Source organism: Pocillopora verrucosa, chromosome 7 (assembly GCF_036669915.1).
Source record: "Pocillopora verrucosa isolate sample1 chromosome 7, ASM3666991v2, whole genome shotgun sequence".
NCBI classification, from domain to species: domain Eukaryota; kingdom Metazoa; phylum Cnidaria; class Anthozoa; order Scleractinia; family Pocilloporidae; genus Pocillopora; species Pocillopora verrucosa.
Window position 1 is genome coordinate 8102816 of NC_089318.1, and position 21565 is coordinate 8124380.

The window sequence follows — 21565 nt, forward strand, 5'->3', positions numbered from 1 at the left end:
CTTGCTTCAGTCCAATCAAACCTAAAGAGTAAAAAACAACTTCTGCACTTAATTTCTTTGGTTCTACTCCAGTTGAAAGGGAATCCAGGAAAACATTTGCTAATGAAAGAAAATAGGTGAGTAACAAACTACACTTTTTCCACCCAGAATTTTTTTGTTAAGAAAAAATCAGGCATCCTGTGTATTTTAAACAGTTCTTCATGCATCATGCATTTAACAAGGAAAACTTTAAAACTCACCATACCTTGCCTTTCTATAAAATTCATGCATCACATATTAATTTTGGGCTTAATCATGCTTCCCTTGTAAACCCTCTGCCAATCTCTTATACTAACAGTAGTTATATCAGGATGTACTACAGTTAACACATACCATGCCACAAAATTAATGGGTAATGTGTTTGAGTCGTGCATTATTTAATCATATTCAAGAAACTTTGTGGATGGGGAGAGGACATGTTGAAGAATGGTTTTGGCAAAAACAACAGCATGGGCCCCCTTAAAGGGATAAGTCCTTTTGCTCCTAAGATATTGAAATCAACTGTCTTTACTGTCTGTCACACAAGTGTTATGAAAACATCTCTGAGAATGTGTTGTTCAAGCAATAAATATCCTCTTGTGTGAGGACTTTCTTTCTTCTAATATTATATTGCTGCCTGACTGTGAATTGGTATTGTTATGAGAAATTAGAAAATTGATCACTCTTGAGAGTGCAAATTTTAAGCTTGATCCAGAGCTCAACCCACTTACTGATCATCCCTTAGTTCCTTGTAGAACAATCAGAATTTTTTTATCCTTTTTCATTTCTCACAGAGATCTGACAAGTCTGAAGAAAATGAAGACTCCAAAGTGAATAGAAAAGAAGAGTATAAAAATGGGAGAGAAAAAGAAGGAAGAGAAAATGGGAATGTCAACCATCAAACAACAGAGCAACCATCAAAGAAAAGATGTTTCAAAGTAGCAGTGTCTTTCACTATCAACATTTCTTTTGGGACAACTCTTGCCTCAATTGGACAACTGTTACCTGTTAGAATGTTTGATATACATATATTAACATTTGTTCACTTCAAATTTTATCCATGGACTCTTTAGGAAGTACCAAAGACAACTCCTGCTAGCAAACTGGCTGTCAAAGCTGCCACAGTTCCAGAAACTCCAGTGAGAGACTGAAAACCAAGTGCAAAGAAAACTGTTCTTCCGAAAAAGAATAAAAAGATGTTAGTAAGGAAACTCCCACCCAAGGAACACCAAAGGTGTCAAAATCAGAGGAAGTGGTTGAAGTTCCACCCTCAATGGAAAAGAAAAAATCTGGCTTCTGTAGTTTTATGGCGAGAGATGGTCCTAGGGCACTTGGTTCAAAGGAAATCCCTCAGGTAGGTTTCAAAGACCAAGATCTGATTGTTAATTCTCCCCTCTAGCTGCTACACATTTTTCTGTAAATAACGAGAATTTGTTGTTAGATCATTAATAACAACTACATGTACTTGATAAGTTTTAGTGTTCTCATTACCTGTTTGCTGGATAATCTATGGATATTCTAGAGAGAAGTTACATGTTAATTTCTTCCTGACCAGTAGTTAAATTATTATTATCTCTCAAAAGCTCTTTGCGGTTTGTTTTCCATCCTTTCAAATTTTAATGAGAGATGCGGGACAAAGGAAATTGAAGATTATTAGAATTAAAGCTGGTTTGGAAAATCTGTAGATACAGTTTACTGGAAAAATTGTAAAATGCATGCTTTGATTAACCCTTTTACTCCCAAGATCTCAATAGTAATTCTACTTACTGTCTGCTGTACAATTCTTGTAATTTTAGTTTGGAGAATTTGGTCTTGGATCAACTAATAATCCCCTGGTTGATATTTGTATTTATTCTCATCACTTGTCTGTATGATATTGTATTTATATTGTGAGGAGAAGTTCTGTCTTGGTCACTCATGGGAGTTAAAGGGTTAAACAAAAAAATGTATTTTATCCTTTTACTATCAGTTGATGTTCAAATGTTGGTTCAATGTCAGTATCTGAGAAACTGCACACCTACCCCTCCCCTAATACAACATTAACCCTTACTTGTTAGCGGTTGATGGTTGTTGGGTTAGGGGGAGAGTTAATTATTTGTCTGCTCATCTTGAATTATGCATACACTTGATAATTTAGTTTTTAGGAAGCAGACAACTGTTTGGATGGACTGACATTTGTTATTATGGGAATCTTGGAAAGTATTGAGAGAGAGGAGGCAGCAGATTTGATTCAAAGATATGGTGGAAAAGTTACCCACTCAGTGAGCAAGAAAAAGAGTTATATTGTCATGGGATGGGATCCTGGAGAGAGCAAACTTTCCAAGGTACATTGTAATGTACAGCTCAAAAGAGGATAAAAAAAAGAACTGTGAACATAAACATGTAAGCTGCACCTTTTCCCCTAATTTTTATAACAAATCCGGGTGCGGCTTACAGCTAAAACACCTGGGAAACTTGCCACAAATTTGCATAAATTAACACAATTCATTGACAATATGTAACTCTGTAGAGCAAAGTAACAAGAACTGAAAAATTTACCATGGTAGAAATTTATCATTTTCTTTTTGTTGTTGGTTTCTAAAAGAGTTTTTTTTTTCCATGAGCATAAACTTATATTTCTTGCTGTGGAGTTCATTAAATGTTTCTTTGTTGAGAAACCTTTTTAACTGGTGTAAGGTCGTCTTTCCTTCCTTGAATAGCTAAACATTACTTGGCTAGAAACCTATGGTTCCTTTGGTTTTGTTGTTGTTGTTGTTTTTTTGTTTCTTTTTTTTTTTTTTACTTTGGTGCTTATCTGTTAGGCTAAGCAATGTGGAACATCACAAATAGATGAAGATGGTCTGTTTGAGATTGTCAGAACAAAACCAGGCAAGAAGACCAGCTATGAATCACCAAGTGTGGAGAAGAAGACAAAGAAGAAGGAGAAAACTGAACCAATGGAGTCCTTCGGCCAGGAAAAAGATCAGTTTGAAGGTGATTTGTCACAACTGAGTGAAAGATCTGTGTCATCTCTAACAACACAAACACAATCATCATCACCTGCACTGAAAGCTGGGTGTTTCAAACCTTTCTAACAATTAGCATAAGAGTATGACTTCACTGAAAATTTAATTCACACTTCAGCTGTATGCCTTAAATTATTTCCTCACCAGTAAGCATCCTACATGTACTGTGTGATGATTACACTTAGTGAATATAATTTCTCCTGTGTGCATCCAGGTACTGTAAATGACTTTAAAAATGCATGCATAATTATGTATGTGATATACATGTACCAGTAAAATGTCATATGAGCCATAGGCTATTGTGTAATTGAGAACATAATTTGTTCATCCTCATTTCCCTTCTTCTATCTACTTAATTTACAGTGTCACTCAGATTGTCTGTCTGTCTGTCTGTCTGTCTGCTCTTTTGTGTATGTTCATTCTTCCAATTACTGTCCTTCTATCTGTCACTTATTCTCCTTGTTCTCCTCTGTCCAGTCACCCACCTGTCAGTTTTACCACTACTCTAAATTCCACCTTTATGTTCATTTGTTGGACCATTTTACTGTACCTCCACCTGTAGACTTGTTTGTGTTACTTAAATTGAGTTACAAGACGTACAGTTTTTTTGTTTTTTGTTGCTTTATTTTTTTAATCTACATAAGATTTTGACAGTAAAGGTAATTTTTTGTGTGTGTTTGCAGGAGAAGCAAATCTGTTATGGGTTGACAAATATCAACCTCATGTAGTGAAGCAGATTATTGGTCAGCAGGGTGATAAGAGCAAAATGAGAAAGCTGATGAACTGGCTGAGAGACTGGGAAAAGAATAGAAAGAAACCAGCCTCTAAATGTGAGTAGAGGTGTATTTGATTGTCAAGATGCCTTTCCCTCAAATACATGTGCATGTAACTTCTCTTCAGGCAAGTATGCAAACAGTTCAGGCAAACTGTCGGAGAAAGCAGATGAAAAAGTTTGGATTGTAACCAGATAGAGGAACCATTCTAGTGGGGGAATTACAATTCTCCTGGTCACCTGATGCTACTGAAATTAATTTAAGCTTTGGCAAGATTAGTCCTGTGGCTCTTGTGCTGACTTTACCTTTGACCCTTTAACTCCCATAAGTGACCAAGAGAGGATTTCTCCTTACAATATCAATACAATATCGAGCAGGCAAGTTATGAGAATAAAAAAAACATTAATTAGGGGATTATTAGTTGATACAATACCAAATTATCCAAATCATAAGAATTTGATGGCAGACAGTAAGAAGTACTAGGGAGCTATTTGGAGTAAAAGGGTTCAGTGGATGAACCTAACCTTAATCTACAGATACAGATTACAGAAGACCTTAAATTGAGGTGTGATGCAAATGTTGTCTAGCTGTAGGCTGAATGCCTTTCACACTGAATCCAGATTGTTTCTTAATTCCCACATTCAGAGATACACTTTTTTAAAGAGCTGTAACTTATGATCTTTGATGAATTTATTTCACTCGACAGTCACTTATACATGTAGTTAGTATGTTAGTAATGGAATCACAATTGTAAGCATTTTTATTTTGTACAGCTTCCTTTTTCAACAAAGACCAAGATGGGTCGTCCTTTAAGGCAGCTCTTCTGTCCGGTTCCACAGAAGTTGGTAAAAGCACATCAGCGACACTGGTTTGTGAAGAGCTTGGTTTTACGTACATTGAAATGAATGCCAGTGACAAACGGAGCAGAAAGACCTTGGAAGAACACATTTCTCAGTCACTGAACAATGACACAATGGATGGCCTTCTGACAGGTTGTCAAATTTCTGTAAGATTTGGAATGACTTTGATATTATTAAAGATGCTTCATTCATTCTCCTGTCTTACTAAACTGATTTTCCACTGTGGTCAATTTATTATAATCAACTGAGTTGGTAACGTAAATTGACCACCGAAAAGAGTTTTAAAGCTGAGTATTGCACTTCATCTATACATTGCTACCTATGTCTGGTTTATAAGTTAACATGAAATTCAATTATTAATGATTATCAATATATGCATTACTGGTACCTGGAAAAGCTCGCCTTTCAGTTGGTACTTGAAATCATTAAAATTTACCTGACTTTTCTTTGCCAACGATGATAAGAACTGCCAGGGTTATTTGGCACGTTAGTGAGATCTTTAAAATATTGTGCAAATTGCTAAGCTAAGGAAGGTTTTGTGGTAAATTCAGGACGGTATGAGACTATATCACATGATGAGAGGCTTATACTTTTTACAGTTGATTGACCGAAAATGCAATAGGCTTTGGTACTGAATAAGTAATGAATTGCCTTTTGTACTTTTAAAGCAGCGACAACAGATCACATAAAATATGAAAGTTCGGCGATGTAATATCAAAGTGCTTTTTACATCAATTTGTTTTTTTTTGCTTCTTTTGCATTGTTATTATTATTAATATTATCATTATTATTATTGTTTTGAACATCAGCGCCATTTCAGTATTATATTTCAACACAGCTCACATTAAAGTGTTGGGATGTCATCTCTGTGCCAGTTTGGATTGTTATGGATGGGAATGTTTAATTTGTTGATAAAATATAACCTAAATGAGAGCTTTAATCCACCGCACCACCTTTCTCGAAGCGCGCGAAACTTATTCCTTTTCTTTTCTCAAATTCTATACCTCCCCCACCACGGGCGGCCTAAGCTCACGTCTCGAAAAAAAGCCAACGATTAATTCATGAACGCGTCACACGTTGTATGACTCGGTGTTAAGTTACGAAAGGAACCGTTGAAAATTTGAACACGTTATAAGGAATAGTATGGGGAACGGAATATGGTCGATTTACAACGATAAATATTTGGAAATATTAATATTTTAGACGTAAAATCAATAACACTTACTCATATCCTCTGTCTGTTGTAGTTTCCGGCGTTTTCTGCTCTTTTAAGCTTGCTTTACCATCACTGTTACTCCTGTCAGGAATAGCAGCGACGGTAAAGCAAGCCTAAAACGGAAGAGTATCAGTATAGCTACAAAATAGAATCATGGATCACGAAATAAACAATGACACACGATTTTCAGTTTCGAGTTCGTTGAGCTCATATTCAGCTTCTTCAATACTGCTGGTGTTACCAAGAGCACCGTTTTGCTACACACTTGCGGGGCAAATCACATTTTCACAGGAGTTAAGGTGAGGATAGAATAAGTTAATAGCGACCTAATTCGGTCAATGAGATAAACGGGTATTGACTAAAGATACAAATAGAAATAATTTGGGACATGAGACACTTGAATGAAAGAAATGTCGATCTTATTTACTCGTCACGAACGCAGGATCGAATCTTAGACCGTCGGATTTTACGATTTGAAGTTCTCACATATTGCGATAGATTTCTCGTTGCCATGGCATACAGTGGATACATAAAGGATCATCCAGCATACTGCCTAAATCATAAATGTCGAAAGTTTCATGTCTTAAAATACATAATTATAGAAAGGAAATTTCAAGCTCTTTCGTGACAGGAAAAAATCATTTTAAACCAACGACCGAAAAAAAAAACCCTATCCGTCAGATTAAATATCAATGCTGACATGTAAGTAAACATACCAGACCTTGAGGTGGCTTATTTATCTTCGCATGAGGGATTTACGAAGCTGCGGCATTTCTGATTCAAGTATCGAGTGCGTCACATGTCTGTAGGAACTATTCAATTATTTATGGCCTCGCTTACTGCATCCAAACTCAGCAGACGATTCTGGAACTCAAAGAGACAGAGAGCTAGGGCCTCAGATTTCTCCTCCAACTTAAAGACAACTGGTTCAATAACAATTTATTCATAAAATTCCTGCAAGATACACTGAGGTTTTCTGTTCTCAAAGATGCATGGAGTACATAGATTTAATAAATCTTGAATGTCTTCCTCGGATATTTCTTTAAGAAGAGTACTTATGGTATTCGCTTTAATTCTTTATAGCACGCGAAACGATTTAAGTATGCTTTTCTCTAGATACAACGAGAAGTCAAGTATTTTTCTTGGAAAAGAACTTTATTGGAGTTAAATTTATTGCTAGTTCTCTTCAGGTGAGGAAAGCTAATGAAGAAATATGTAGCATATTATAATCGAAAGACATGAAAATTGGAAAAAAATATACATAAAGAATACATATTATTGATGTGATTTCTTTAGCTTAGTATATCTCCCTCCGGGGATGAATATATGCAACTTGTTATTACAAAGTATACGTAGATATCAACGCAGAAAAATTAGTGTTCATTGAGAGCAGAGAAAGTTATCGCTTATAGCGAAGTATCTTGATGTAACACTAAATTTTCTTTACGTGTGAGAGAAAGCCAATGAATGAAAACAACTGAGGGATGGATGCCCATTTCAACTTGTTTGGGAGTCGACTACATACGAACAAACCCATCTTGATTTTGTGAATCAGCATCGTTTTCATATTAGGAAGGAACAGATTTTATTATTCAAAAACTGATTGTATCGGAATGAGATCCAGAGCGCCACTAAATTTCACCGGACACGTACGCTTTTGACTGCAAAAATATTTAGTACAGAATTGGCGGGAGTTGTTTAAAGTAAAAAAAAAAGTTCACCGTTATTATTTTTTAAGAATAAAACAAATAAAAAACAAGCACAATAACTAAGAAGAACAGCAATTTTGATCACGAAACTGGGAATTAGACGAGGTTAGATCTTTTAAACCCGTGAATATGTAACCTTCATTTTCTTATCAAAATTGTTGTAAAGCAAACTATTATTCTTAATATTTTCAGGCATGTAGAATTAACAAATGACATCGTTTGGAGAACAGAGAGATTCAGAGGATGACAATTTAACAGGTACAAACCAATTTTCATTCTGCAACTGATTAGAGCTGTAGAGCTAATGTTATTTACCATGAAAGATCGTAATCTTAATTTTCTTGCGGTTGACAACAATTAAGTTTAATTTCAGTCGAATTTTCTCGGGTTATTGTTGTCAGACGTAAAAATATTTCCCTTGCGTACAATTATAAATTTCATTGGTTTCTCTCATTTGCCTCGTGGTTAAATAGTTTGCACGCGATGCAATTTCCTAAAGCCTTAAACTCCTAGAAGTGATATAACGTGTAACTTATCCCTGTAATATCAATACATTATCCAGCAAACAGGTAATAAGAATACTCAAAGTTTTATTAGGTAGAATTCGTTATCTTTGAACTAACACCAAATCTCCGAACCTAATTTGAAAGGAAACATGTAACAGCTGGATGGGAGAATTAACAATTAGATCACGGGAGTTAAAGGTTTAACTGTGCGTGACATTATGCGGCAGAAGCGCGTGATGAGCATGTGACAAAGCTAGATAACGTGCTCTACATAATTATAGCTCTCGTCAATATCAAAACCAGCTATTATCTCCCGAAAACAAACGCAGTTTGAAACAAAGCTCGAGGTTGAACGTCCACGTTTCTTTTGATATCGTAACACTCGCGATATATAGTAATAATAACGCTTATATGGTTGTCGGTGAGATACCAGAATTTTTTCAGTTTCCAAAACGTGACATCTCCGCCGCACGCTGTAAGCGTACCATTTATATCTTCATATATAAAGGCATAAATGTCGTCATGATAACCGGATTAATAAACATGACAGTTTTATTTTCCATATAGGCTGGTTTTTTTTTAATTGTTTTTTTTTTCATCTAAAGCTGAATTCAATTCTTTTTAAAGGAAATAGTTTTTGTAATGAGAAATTGTTGTATTACAATTTCCGAAATTGAAGTGGTTTTCCGGCGGGCTGACTTTCGGTGCAGTGGATCTCTGTATTCGATGCTCCTATATAAAAATTGTATTGGATTCAAATTTTCAATCAATATGTTTTGAACAAAAAGGATGATACATGTCCACCACGTATCTACAAGGTGGTTCGTAGTATCATTTCTAACTGGTTATCTGTCAGAGTTCGGTTTTAGTAGATATACCTTTTTGCGCAATGACGGACTAAATGGGCACAGTGTTTGAGTGTTTACATCGTGCGCTGGAAGATAAAACTGTGAGCTCAGTAAATGCTGATATTGAAGCAGAATCCTGTTCTGTAGGGCAAGACCACCTCAGCAGCTCCACGAAAATTTCCTAAATTTTCCAATCACTACTATATTGCAGAAGATTCTCTTTTGATCAGCGATTCGTTCACAAATAAATTTAAAGTTCTCTTTTGCTTTGCGATATCGAAATGTTTTTTTTTAGTTTCATTTCGCTTTGAGTCTACTTCCTCCCCCAAGTGCTCATTTGGCTTGGCAGTGAATTCATTCGATGGCCTACAAGATAAAGCTATGCAGAAATCTGCGTGTTGCGCTTGGCTTTCAATTCGATGTAGATAAAGTTTCTTTAAACAAGAGTTTTGATAAAAAGGTAGTTCCCAGTGCCATTTGCCCCAGTCCCTCAGAATAATCTCGTATTCAGTGCCTTTTTTGAATTCGAAATGAAAATCGGGTCCTTCCCCGAAATAACTCGGTAAAGGGCCAGCTACTTCCAGTTATTCAAAATTTCCTGGCTCTTTCAAAAAAAAAAAAAAAAAAATTAATGGAATATTTTATTTGCTAGAACTTATGAATTTGTTAAAGAACCTTTGTCCAGCAATTTTCGATAGCTTTGAGGGAAATTTTACACATGCACTTTGTAGAAGAACAGAGATCTTACACTCGCTGCCACGGGTCGATAAACGTGTTTCGTTACGCAATAGGCTCGCGGGGTGTTGGTAGAATTCGTGACGGTTACGTAGACCTTCGAAGGTGTTTCGGGCTTGAATAAGTTTTGTGAATTCTCCCAACCCCACAGGCGATAAACTGAAGAAATGAGAGAAAGAGTCTTTTATTGCATAACATTTTATCTGTGTTTATCCATGCCTACCGGGTACAATTAGGTTGTTTATTGCAACTCACGCATTTTGATAAGGGACAGCCTTGAACGACGTTTCATTAGAAAAGACTAAAAAACAAACAAGCAAACAAACAAACGAATGAAAAATACAAACATGACACAACCCGCTGAACTTGACTGGAGCTGTCACGCAACCACTATAGCGTGACGGAGGAAACTTTGAGATTCTCATTCATCCTCTATGATTAAGTATACAACGTTTTCTTTAGGTTACTTTCGTTTGAGTCTCCTCTTTTTTATTTTTAACGATGTAGCACAGTGCAATCGATTCAATTTTATTTCTAGCTATGGCAGAAAGCATCCTCCCAACAACGGGAGAAGAACTGGAGGTGAAAAATGAGTTTCCAGCTACAGGTAAGAAAAGGCAACAAGGAAAGACTTCTTTATGGTAATTATGTACTGTTTGTTGATTAAGTACACCCTAATTCTGGTGTACAATTTTTTGATCACTTCGACTTGAAGGTTTTAGGAATCCACTAAATACGCCAGTATTAGAACGCTAGTTGTAATCGCACATAGTTGTGATCACTAACAAAGTTGAAATATTTTCACGGTAATTTCAGCGACAGAGGAAAGTCAAGTTACGTCAAGTGACGCTGAACTGGATGAAGACGATGACCTTTTAAGGGGTGAGAAAAGATTTTTTGAAAGAAGTCCCCGCGGTGAAGTTTTTTTACACATTTACATCAAAATTTACGCATTTACATCAAAACGTTCTGTGAATAAGGTTTTGAAACAGCAAAAGATTGTTTCTTCAAATTTCAGACTTTGTTACCGGTGAAATAAAAAACAAAGGAAAAAACAAAATTTGAGAATTCTACATAGAAGAGGAGGCATTTTGTCTCGGCCATATCGCCTGTTTTGGTCTTCTAAATATTTCGCGCCTCTTTAGACAGTTATGTCAACACCAGGCCTACGCTGTAAACCACCAGCTAACAAAATGTGGAACCGCTGACTTTCGCAACAGGCAAAATGGCACTTTGCGGGAAAGTGATACTTTCCCAATCGAATTTCTCCAGTTAGCCTCTTCGAGTATGTTCTCAATAGACAATTACATGTATGAGAAAAACCAAGTGATAAAGAAAAAAAGACAAAGAAAAACTTTTTTTCTAGCGCACTTTTCTCAACGCTGGTAAAACCACGAATTCTTGTCACTCTCAGACTCTCAGTACGATGTTGTTTTTTTTTTCGTTACCAGAACATTCCCAAGTTTTAACCTTTTTCGGTCCTGGCTTTGCCTTGCTTTTGCAGTAACTTATGGGGCTTGATATTCTAACATGAAATTTTGGAAAACGTAACCCAGATGTAAAAGGGTCATTGGAAAGTCTCACGACCTAAATGTAAACCGATCAGACTTAATGTGGTTATAGCCAAGCTACAGCTAAAACTCCAAATATCTTGTGTACTTTAAAGAAAACAAAATGCACAGATAAACTCTCCTGAAGGGCGATTGTAAACAAATTTGAGTTAAGATAGGATCTTCCGGTGAAACTTGTGATATTTTGGAAAACGTAAGCCAGGTGTAAAAGGAGTTTGGAAAGCCTCTCGACCTAAATGTAAATCGATAAAGTTGTGGTAATAGCCAAGCTACAGCCCAGACTCCCAGCAGCTTTCACACAAACAAAATATACAGATATTAAACTTTTCTGGTTGTTTTTTCTCATAGCTCTAAGCTCCTTTAACCTAAAAGTTCATTTGGATATATAAAGTTGGCATCATCCGTCATCTCAAGGGTCGTATCACTCATTACTAAATTATTAACACTAAAACGTTGTGTTTTCAGAAATAGCGAAAGTATTTCTGGAGAAAGGTAACAAAGAATACAAACAAGGAGAAGCTAATGACGCAATAAACTCCTACACGAAAGGACTTCAAGTGAACTGCAAAGATAAACGGCTGAACGCCAAGCTTTACAGCAACAGGGCAACAGCTCATTTCCGTTTAGGTAACAATTTCATATGTAAACATATAAATCTGTCGTGCAGCATTACAAGATAACGGAATACACAATCTGCATCAAGAAAAGGAAAAATTGAGCAAATGTAGAAAAGTAGCGTAAAAACATAAATCGCCATGTGGCGGATGAAAATTAAGCAAAGGGATGATCCTCGTTTCATTTTAAGTAATTGTAATTTTTTAAGGCTTCTTTGTTGCAATTCCATATGATGACCACTTTTTTAAGCCTTGTTTCCTGAATCTCATAGCAAACTACGTGGAATGTCTCGATGATGCAACAGTTGCCGTTCAATTGGAACCCACTTTAATCAAGGCTATTAAGAAAGGTGGGTTTTCAGACATAATCCATCAATATTCTATTCTCTGATTTCGTCAAAAGAAGATTGTGTGGTGTGTGGCAGGTAACTGCAATTGTATCTGGTGTGTCGATGTCTGTGATGTGGGTAAAAAGGATAGGAAAATGTCAATAAGCTCTCCAATACCGCCGCCTGTTTAGTTCACGTTGTAGAGCGTCGGAGGTCGAGGGTTCAAGCCCTAGACCGGACCATCTCCCTGAGTCTTAAAATATCCGAGGACAATGTGCTGCCGCCTAGGCTGTGACATCTGCAAATGGTTTGATATTCTAGTCCCGGATAAGAACGGAAAACCGTAAGCCTTGTTTCTTGCATCTTCTCTGTAACTCAAGAAGGCACCTGAAAAATTCTCTTTCAAAAGTTGTAAACCACTCAATGCAGTTTACCCGAAAACTACCCCGAAAAGTGCTGAAAAGCGCATAATAGCACATTAAAATGAAGAATGCGCGAGATACATTTATCGTTATCATCATCAATTGAAGCTTAATTGGTAGCTGCTTTCCATTAGCTCCTTATTGTTTATTTTCAGTTCTTTCACGAGTTCAAATTTCCTTCATTATCACAATTTTTGTTCCCGGCTAAATGGGAAATTAAGTCCATTTTATCAGTACGTTTATAGTGTAACAGTGATGAGTTACTTCGTACCACCAATTATTCTCTCCTTTTCAGGAGCCAGAGCTTGTGTCGAACTTTGCTTGTATAAAGAAGCAAGGAGCTGGTTGCATATGGGATTTTCCGTATCCTTTAACGAATGTTTCAAGCGTGATACGAGATGCAATGCAAGTAATATTTCAAGGGAAATCAATACTTTCCGGAGAGATTCTCCAACACATAATGGAAACAATGTTCTCTTATACTGCACTGAGCAGTTTAAAGAAGCTAAAATATTCTTAAAGAGTTCTTTCGACTATTCCACGAAACTTTACTCAAAAGAAGATGCCATATCAATTAATTCCCAGAGTTTGGGCTGAACACCCCTCATTTTTGCCCTCAGACGAGCATCACCATGACGACCGAACCTAAACCAATAAATGCGCTTCAGAGCAAGTTAAAACTCTCCGCTAACTTAAAATCAAATCTCTGAAAAAGACCCACGTTGGAATTATCATTCCAGTTTTAAGGTTCTGTCTAATACTCTCACTGTTTTTGCAAAATACATATTTCCACTGCATTTTCGCAAATCTGCTCATGATTAATCGACCCTTGACACCTTTTAAGATTGAAAATGACAACAAACGTCTGCTTCAATTACTAAGGAAAACTAATGCTGAACTAAAAGTTATAACAAACAGTTCTTCCAGTCTCGGCAACGCTTATCAAGGTCTAGGACAGTTCAAAACAGCCATCCAGCACCATCAACGTCATCTAGAAATTGCTAAAGAACTGGGAGACAAGGCCAGAGAGGGGAGAAGTTACTGCAATCTCGGCAACGCTTATCAAAGCCTAGGACTGTTCAAAACAGCCATCCAGTACCATCAACGTGATCTAGAAATTGCTAAAGAACTGGGAGACAAGGCCGGAGAGGGAAGAAGTTACTGTAATCTTGGCAACGCTTATCAAGGTCTAGGACAGTTCAAAACAGCCATCCAGTACCATCAACGTCATCTAGAAATTGCTAAAGAAGTGGGAGACAAGGCCGGAGAGGGAAGAAGTTATGGTAATCTCGGCAACGCTTATCAAGGTCTAGGACAATTCAAAACAGCCATCCAGTACCATCAACGTGATCTAGAAATTGCTAAAGACGTGGGAGACAAGGCCGGAGAGGGAATCAGTTATGGCAATCTCGGCAACGCTTATCAAGGTCTAGGACAGTTCAAAACAGCCATCCAGTACCATCAACGTGATATAGAAATTGCTAAAGAAGTGGGAGACAAGGCCGGAGAGGGAATCAGTTATGGCAATCTCGGCAACGCTCATAAAGGTCTAGGACAGTTCAAAACAGCCATCCATTACCATCAACATCATCTAGAAATTGCTAAAGAAGTGGGAGACAAGACCGGAGAGGGAAGAAGTTATGGCAATCTCGGCAACGCTTATGAAGGTCTAGGACAGTTCAAAACAGCCATCCAGTACCATCAACGTGATCTAGAAATTGCTCAAGAAGTGGGAGGCAAGGCCGGAGAGGGAAGAAGTTATGGCAATCTCGGCAAAGCTTATCATGGTCTAGGACAGTTCAAAACAGCCATCCAGTACCATCAACGTCATCTAGAAATTGCTAAAGAAGTGGAAGACAAGGCCGGAGAGGGAATCAGTTATGGCAATCTCGGCAACGCTTATCAAGGTCTAGGACAGTTCAAAACAGCCATCCAGTACCATCAACGTGATCTAGAAATTGCTAAAGACGTGGGAGACAAGGCCGGAGAGGGAATCAGTTATGGCAATCTCGGCAACGCTTATCAAGGTCTAGGACAGTTCAAAACAGCCATCCAGTACCATCAACGTGATCTAGAAATTGCTAAAGAAGTGGGAGACAAGTCCGGAGAGGGAATCAGTTATGGCAATCTCGGCAACGCTTATCAAGGTCTAGGACAGTTCAAAACAGCCATCCATTACCATCAACGTCATCTAGAAATTGCTAAAGAAGTGGGAGACAAGGCCGGAGAGGGAATCAGTCATGGCAATCTCGGCAACGCTCATAAAGGTCTAGGACAGTTCAAAACAGCCATCCATTACCATCAACGTCATCTAGAAATTGCTAAAGAAGTGGGAGACAAGACCGGAGAGGGAAGAAGTTATGGCAATCTCGGCAACGCTTATCAAGGTCTAGGACAGTTCAAAACAGCCATCCAGTACCACCAACGTCATCTAGAAATTGCTCAAGAAGTGGGAGGCAAGGCCGGAGAGGGAAGAAGTTATGGCAATCTCGGCAACGCTTATGCCAGTCTAGGACAGTTCAAAACAGCCATCCAGTACCATCAACGTCATCTAGAAATTGCTAAAGAAGTGGGAGACAAGGCCGGAGAGGGAAGAAGTTATTGCAATCTCGGTAACGCTTATCAAGGTCTAGGACAGTTCAAAACAGCCATCCAGTACCATCAACGTCATCTAGAAATTGCTAAAGAGGTGGGAGACAAGGCTGGAGAGGGAGGAAGTTACGGCAATCTCGGCAAAGCTTTTCATGGTCTAGGACAGTTCAAAACAGCCATCCAGTACCATCAACGTGATCTAGTAATTGCTAAAAAAGTGGGAGACAAGGCTGGAGAGGGAAGAAGTTATTGCAATCTCGGCAACGCTCATAAAGGTCTAGGACAGTTCAAAACAGCCATCCAGTACCATCAACGTCATCTAGAAATTGCTAAAGACGTGGGAGACAAGGCCGGAGAGGGAAGAAGTTATGGCAATCTTGGCAACGCTTATCAAGGTCTAGGACAGGTCAAAACAGCCATCCAGTACCATCAGTGGCATCTAGAAATTGCTCAAGAAGTAGGAGACAAGGCCGGAGAGGGAAGAAGTTATGGCAATCTCGGCAACGCTTATGCCAGTCTAGGACAGGTCAAAACAGCCATCCAGTACCATCAACGTCATCTAGAAATTGCTAAAGAAGTGGGAGACAAGGCCGGAGAGGGAGGAAGTTATGGCAATCTCGGCAACGCTCATGAAGGTCTAGGACAGATCAAAACAGCCATCCAGTACCATCAACGTTATCTAGAAATTGCTAAAGACGTGGGAGACAAGGCTGGAGAGGGAAGAAGTTATTGCAATCTCGGCAACGCTTATCAAGGTCTAGGACAGTTCAAAACAGCCATCCAGTACCATCAACGTCATCTAGAAATTGCTAAAGAGGTGGGAGACAAGGCCGGAGAGGGAAGAAGTTATGGCAATCTCGGCAACGCTTATGCCAGTCTAGGACAGTTCAAAACAGCCATCCAGTACCATCAACGTCATCTAGAAATTGCAAAAGAAGTGGGAGACAAGGCTGGAGAGGGAAGAAGTTACTGCAATCTCGGCAACGCTTATCAAGGTCTAGGACAGTTCAAAACAGCCATCCAGTACTATCAACGTGATATAGAAATTGCTAAAGAAGTGGGAGACAAGGCCGGAGAGGGAAGAAGTTATGGCAATCTCGGCAGCGCTTATGCCAGTCTCGGACAGTTCAAAACAGCCATCCAGTACCATCAACGTCATCTAGAAATTGCTAAAGAAGTGGGAGGCAAGGCCGGAGAGGGGATCAGTTATGGCAATCTCGGCAACGCTTATAGAGGTCTAGGACAGTTCAAAACAGCCATCCAGTACCATCAACGTCATCTAGAAATTGCTAAAGAAGTGGGAGACAAGGCTGGAGAGGGAGGAAGTTATGGCAATCTCGGCAACGCTTATGACAGTCTAGGACAGTTCAAAACAGCCATCCAGTACCATCAGTGGCATCTAGAAATTGCTCAAGAAGTGGGAGACAAGGCCGGAGAGGGAAGAAGTTATGGCAATCTCGGCAACGCTTATCAAGGTCTACGACAGTTCAAAACAGCCATCCAGTATCATCAACGTGATCTAGAAATTGCTAAAGAAGTGGGAGACAAGGCCGGAGAGGGAATCAGTTATGGCAATCTCGGCAGCGCTTATCAAGGTCTAGGACAGTTCAAAACAGCCATCCAGTACCATCAACGTCATCTAGAAATTGCTAAAGAAGTGGGAGACAAGGCCGGAGAGGGAAAAAGCTATTGCTCTCTCGGCAGTATTCATGGGGCTCAAAGAGAGTTGAAAACAGCTTTTGAGTGTTTTCAAAGTCACCTAGAAATATCCAAAGAAATGGGAGATAAGACTGGAGAGGCGTGCTCACTCTGTTCCCTTGGAATCAGTTTTGAGTGCCAAGGAAATCTTATGATGGCCTTTGACTGTTTTTACTCGAGTGTAGAATTGTATGATGATATCAGGGCCAGTCTTCAACTCAACGATCAGTGGAAGATTTCTTATCGTAATCTACACCAAGGAGCATACAAAGGTTTGTGGCGTATAAATCTCAAGCGAGGTCAAGTTGTGAAGGCTCTTCTTGCCACAGAGAAAGGGCGTGCTCAAGCTCTGAGAGATCTCATGGTCACAAAATATCAGCCTGAAGATTCTTTAACGCCTAGAGTATCCCGCATTTCTCTGAGGTGGGTTCCATTGAGCACAGTTTTCATAGCTATTAATGGACCATGCGTTTACTTCTGGGTTTGCCTCAGTGAAAATAACATCCAGAAGAGAGAAGTACACGTGAACAAATACAAGTATGAGAATGAATTGAAAGTTTTCATGCAGGTACTGAACAAAACTGCTCTTAAGGAGATCAGTAAAAGAGATACTGTAACCATCGAATATCCTCCGCTTGACTCGCCGACAGAGGAGGGAGTGGCCAATGATGTGATCCGAGTTGATGTGAGGCACTCCCAATCCAGCGCTTTAAAGAAGCTGCATGACATCATCGTTACTCCTATTGCTGACCTGATCGAAGGCAACGACGAGATCACGTTCGTTCCTGAGGGGCCATTTTGCCTTGTACCTTATGCAGCGTTGCAGGACTCCAACTCATCATATCTAAGTGACTCTTTCAGAATTCGTGTGCTTCCCTCTCTGACGACCTTGCAACTAATTCATGATTGTCCAGCTGACTTTCACATGAAGACTGGTGCATTGCTTGTCGGCGACCCATGTTTCAAACATATCATCTATGACGAAAGACTTTTGGTGCAACTTCCGGGAGCAAGGAAAGAAGTGGAGATGATCGGACGTATCCTTAATGTCTCCCATCTCACTGGAGAAATGGCAACAAAAGATGAATTGTTAAAACGAATATCATCAGTGGCCTTAGTTCACATAGCAGCCCACGGTAAAATGGAAACTGGAGAAGTTATCCTGGCACCAAACACCACAAGAGATAACCCTCAGCCGCAAGAGAAAGACTATCTACTGACAATGAAAGATGTCATGGAAACTGGGTTGCGAGCACGTCTGGTTGTACTTAGCTGCTGTCACACTGCTCGTGGGGAGGTCATGGCCGAGGGTGTGGTCGGCATGGCGCGTGCACTTTTGAGTGCCGGTGCCAGATCTGTTGTGGTAACCTTGTGGGCGATTGGCGACGAGGGAACCCTGGAGTTCATGAGTTTCTTCTACCATGCACTTGCCAAAGGCAAGAAGGCAAGTGAAGCTCTCAATCAGGCCATGAAGTGTATGAGAGAAATCGAAAAGTTCAAGGAGGTGATTTACTGGGCACCATTTGTACTCATTGGTGACGACGTCAGCCTGGATTTCAAGGAGATTTAGAGGCTGCAGCAAGTAATAATTCTGTTGATACATTCTATTCAATACAAAGTTACATTAAATCATAATCTTTGCTCATATGTGAGCAGTGATACTTGCGTGTTATTTTCCTTTCATTTGGGTGACGACTTTATTTTTCTCTCCGGAAACTGATATGTAGTACAATCAAGTGGACGCATTTACAATGATAACATTCTTTTTTGGAAACATGATAGGAATAAAATAGCAAATTTCTTTTAAAACAATCCTGTTGTGCAATGTATCGTTTCATGTGCTAAGAAATATTTCATGGCAACTCAACTATCCTCCCTAAACTTAGATTCTTTTATTTTTCAGTTAAGGAAGTGAGCATTGGAATCCCAGGGAGTTTTCGGATACCTACAAATGCTGATATTTGGACCAGAAACCAGTAAGCTGCCGATGAAAGCTTTGTCAAGTCTTCTTTTCAAAGCAGGAAGAACCAAAAGACGGCCAAAGTCAAGTTTAACAAGAGAACAGATTTCCATTGATTCAAGAGTTGCCGTTTTGCTTGTCTGAACTGCTTTCACGAGCTTCATCTTGATATCCTTCATAAACTACTGTTTGTTTTTTTTTTGTTTTTTTTTTTCATATAATGTCTTAAAATTATCATGACCAGCTGTGTGAGAAGTTATTTTTAATCTAAGTATTTTGTTCTGAGAGGATTTGGGCGTTACATTTACGTCGAAGTTGAAACATCTTGAAAACGTTTTCCAGAGTTTTTTTTACAGAGTTTTTTCTCAATCAGTTTAGTCTCATGAGTTATATAAAGCTATTACAGCCATGAGCGTGTGTAGAGAATTTCCATTGGAGTTGGAGAATAATCAGTTGTCCGATTGCTCAATTATCTTAGTCTATGTCAGATGGTAATTGTGATGAACTTTTCGAGGATTTATACTTAGTCAATGGTACTTAAAGTTAGTTTCTGCCGATCAGAATTCGGTTTATCTGGACTTAAAATGACAGATTTTGGCGGTAATGGCAAGGGTTTAGACTTGGTATTAGTTAATTTTCTGACCTTTCTCCTTTAATTTTCAATGCGATAAATTGTGTAATTTTTTACAAGCAGAACGATGCATTTTAAGTATATCGTTTAAACTAATCGTCCAAAGGCAAAACGAGAAGTTTTACTTTATAATTTTAGTTATGGCTTACAAAGAATCGGTGGAAGCTCAGAACGAGCTAGAAAGTTGGAGCCAAATGATTTTATCTAGTTTCTCCGATTAGATTGTTTACTTACTATCTAGGTACAATAAACTAACATTTAAATGTCAAACAATGAAACAAGTCGCTTGGTATTTTGTTAGAATGGACGAGGAAATCAGTAACAGAGGGAAGAAAATTTCTGCATGAACCTGCATAAACCATTTCTTGCCGTTTGAATTAGTATTTGCTTAATAGCTTTTGCCCATTTCTTTGAATAGATTTCTCAGGATGTCACGCGACGCACTTCTTTAGTACGTTATGTGACAGATATGATGTTTTGTCACATCTTTTCTTTTGGAGTAGTGAGCGCACCTATGCCTTATTCGCTCAACTTTTGCCCATTTTCTTGGATAGAGTTATTAAATGAGATATAAACTTCGATATTTTCAGATTTTATATCTGCCAGTTTCATTGGCAGCCGTTCCTTAAGATGTCACGCGACGCGTTTTTTTAGCATGTAAAGCGACACGATGTTTAGTCATATATATTGTTGAAGAGGCAAGAAAAAAGAAATAACCTTTCACTTTGGGAGATGGTGCTTTATTCTGTTTATAGAAAGCGTCCTCATCATGGGAGGTACCCTGGGTCGGTGTGGTTCCCCGTGTGTAGAAAATATTTATGATTTTTTTCCACGATTGCAAACTTAACTAAAACAGCCTGTTAAAAAAACTGAAACTTTCTTAAAAACTGAAGGCCGACCGATAAGAACTTTTTACGGCTAACAGTTAAAACTGTGGCCATTTTTCTGCTGCGGCTAACCCAGAATAACACTAAATAACACACTGTTGGAGGGAAAGATTTTTAAAGTTAATTTTTTCTACAACTAAGGGATCAAATTTGTCAATATTTACGCCTAACAGCTAGCTTTTCGACCGGTTTACGTCTAACGGTTAACCCCATGGAGACCCTCGACTGGGTGACATGCAGATGTAAAATAAAAACGGTTTTAGAAGGTGGCATTTGCAACTCGAATTAAGAGCGCTGGTTTTTAAGGAGTAAGGAAAACCGGGAAAAACAAGCCGTGGAAAAATCCTGGAAGTAAGGATCAACCTGAGAGAGACGGGCATGGGGAGAGCGTTGTCGCTACGCATTCCTGTTATGTTCAATCGCCAACGCGAGTTATTCACCGAAGTAAGGGCGAGCAAGGATAAATTTCCTTCCCCCTTTAAAGACCTTGTACCGGATCCAAAAAGTCAGCAAGCCCTGATATATTGACTTCCCCCCAGATCTAAAAAACTGCGACAACGTAAATGTTTCAGCTGAACATCTCTACTGACGATAGCATATATTACAATCATTTTTAAAAAAGAGCCATGGAAAGGGGGGAAGGGTGGGTCGAGGTTCCGTTTTTCCCCCCGGGTTGGGAGTGTAAACGGCTACGTGGTTAGAGGAAGGATTCTCAAGAATCTAAGAGCTACGATTTCAGAAGGTAAAGAGAAGAATTTCCTAGAGTCATTGCTGGACTAAGACTTCTTTCGTTTTCTTAGATTTTCTCTTCGTACTTCATAACTCTACTCCATCTACCCACCTTAGAGCGGTTTTTTTTTTTATAATATACCACACAGGCGAATGGAGCTCTTCGCGTGGGCTGATTGGCTAATTTGGAATTCATAATCGAACCTGTATTAAGCGATCGGTTGTCAAATTGGCGATTTTCTTTTCTCTTATGCATTGTCACTTTCAACACTTTTCAGCGGTGGTCTCTATTAAGCGATTGTGGTCATCCTTGACTGAGTCCCATCGGCCTGTTCGGGTGGTATGGAACGATCACTTAGGGAGGAATCACTCGAATAAAAAGACGAATTCTCTCTGAAGTAAAATTTATTCCATATTTGTCTCCCAAAATCAATGTTAGTATTTAGAGTTCAAATGTCCTTA

The 21565-nt window shown here is 38.8% G+C and overlaps 1 protein-coding gene and 1 pseudogene across 1 annotated transcript; both read left to right on the forward strand.

Moving 5' to 3' along the window:
- Positions 1-455: 455 nt before the first annotated feature.
- LOC136282464 (replication factor C subunit 1-like) lies at positions 456-5476 on the forward strand (annotated as a pseudogene).
- A 1461-nt stretch (positions 5477-6937) lies between these two features.
- Positions 6938-18945, forward strand: LOC131778415 (tetratricopeptide repeat protein 28-like). Its single transcript, XM_066170022.1, has 14 exons — positions 6938-7062; positions 7774-7839; positions 10209-10277; positions 10487-10552; positions 11707-11868; positions 12128-12205; positions 12902-12969; positions 13451-13510; positions 13628-13867; positions 15068-15307; positions 15908-16313; positions 16434-16747; positions 16988-18478; positions 18800-18945. Exons 2-13 carry the CDS (start codon positions 7791-7793, stop codon positions 18464-18466), a joined length of 3231 nt encoding a protein of 1076 aa, XP_066026119.1. The 5' UTR covers positions 6938-7062; positions 7774-7790; the 3' UTR covers positions 18467-18478; positions 18800-18945.
- The last annotated feature ends 2620 nt before the right edge of the window (positions 18946-21565 follow it).

Excerpts from the sequence above, each read along its gene's own strand:
- LOC131778415 (XM_066170022.1), top strand. The coding sequence starts at position 7,791 with ATGACATCGTTTGGAGAACAGAGAGATTCAGAGGATGACAATTTAACA. Across the intron at positions 7,840-10,208 it reads AGAGGATGACAATTTAACAG|CTATGGCAGAAAGCATCCTC; the intron begins GTACAAACCAAT and ends TTTTATTTCTAG. Across the intron at positions 16,314-16,433 it reads TCTCGGCAGCGCTTATGCCA|GTCTAGGACAGTTCAAAACA; the intron begins GTCTCGGACAGT and ends ACGCTTATAGAG.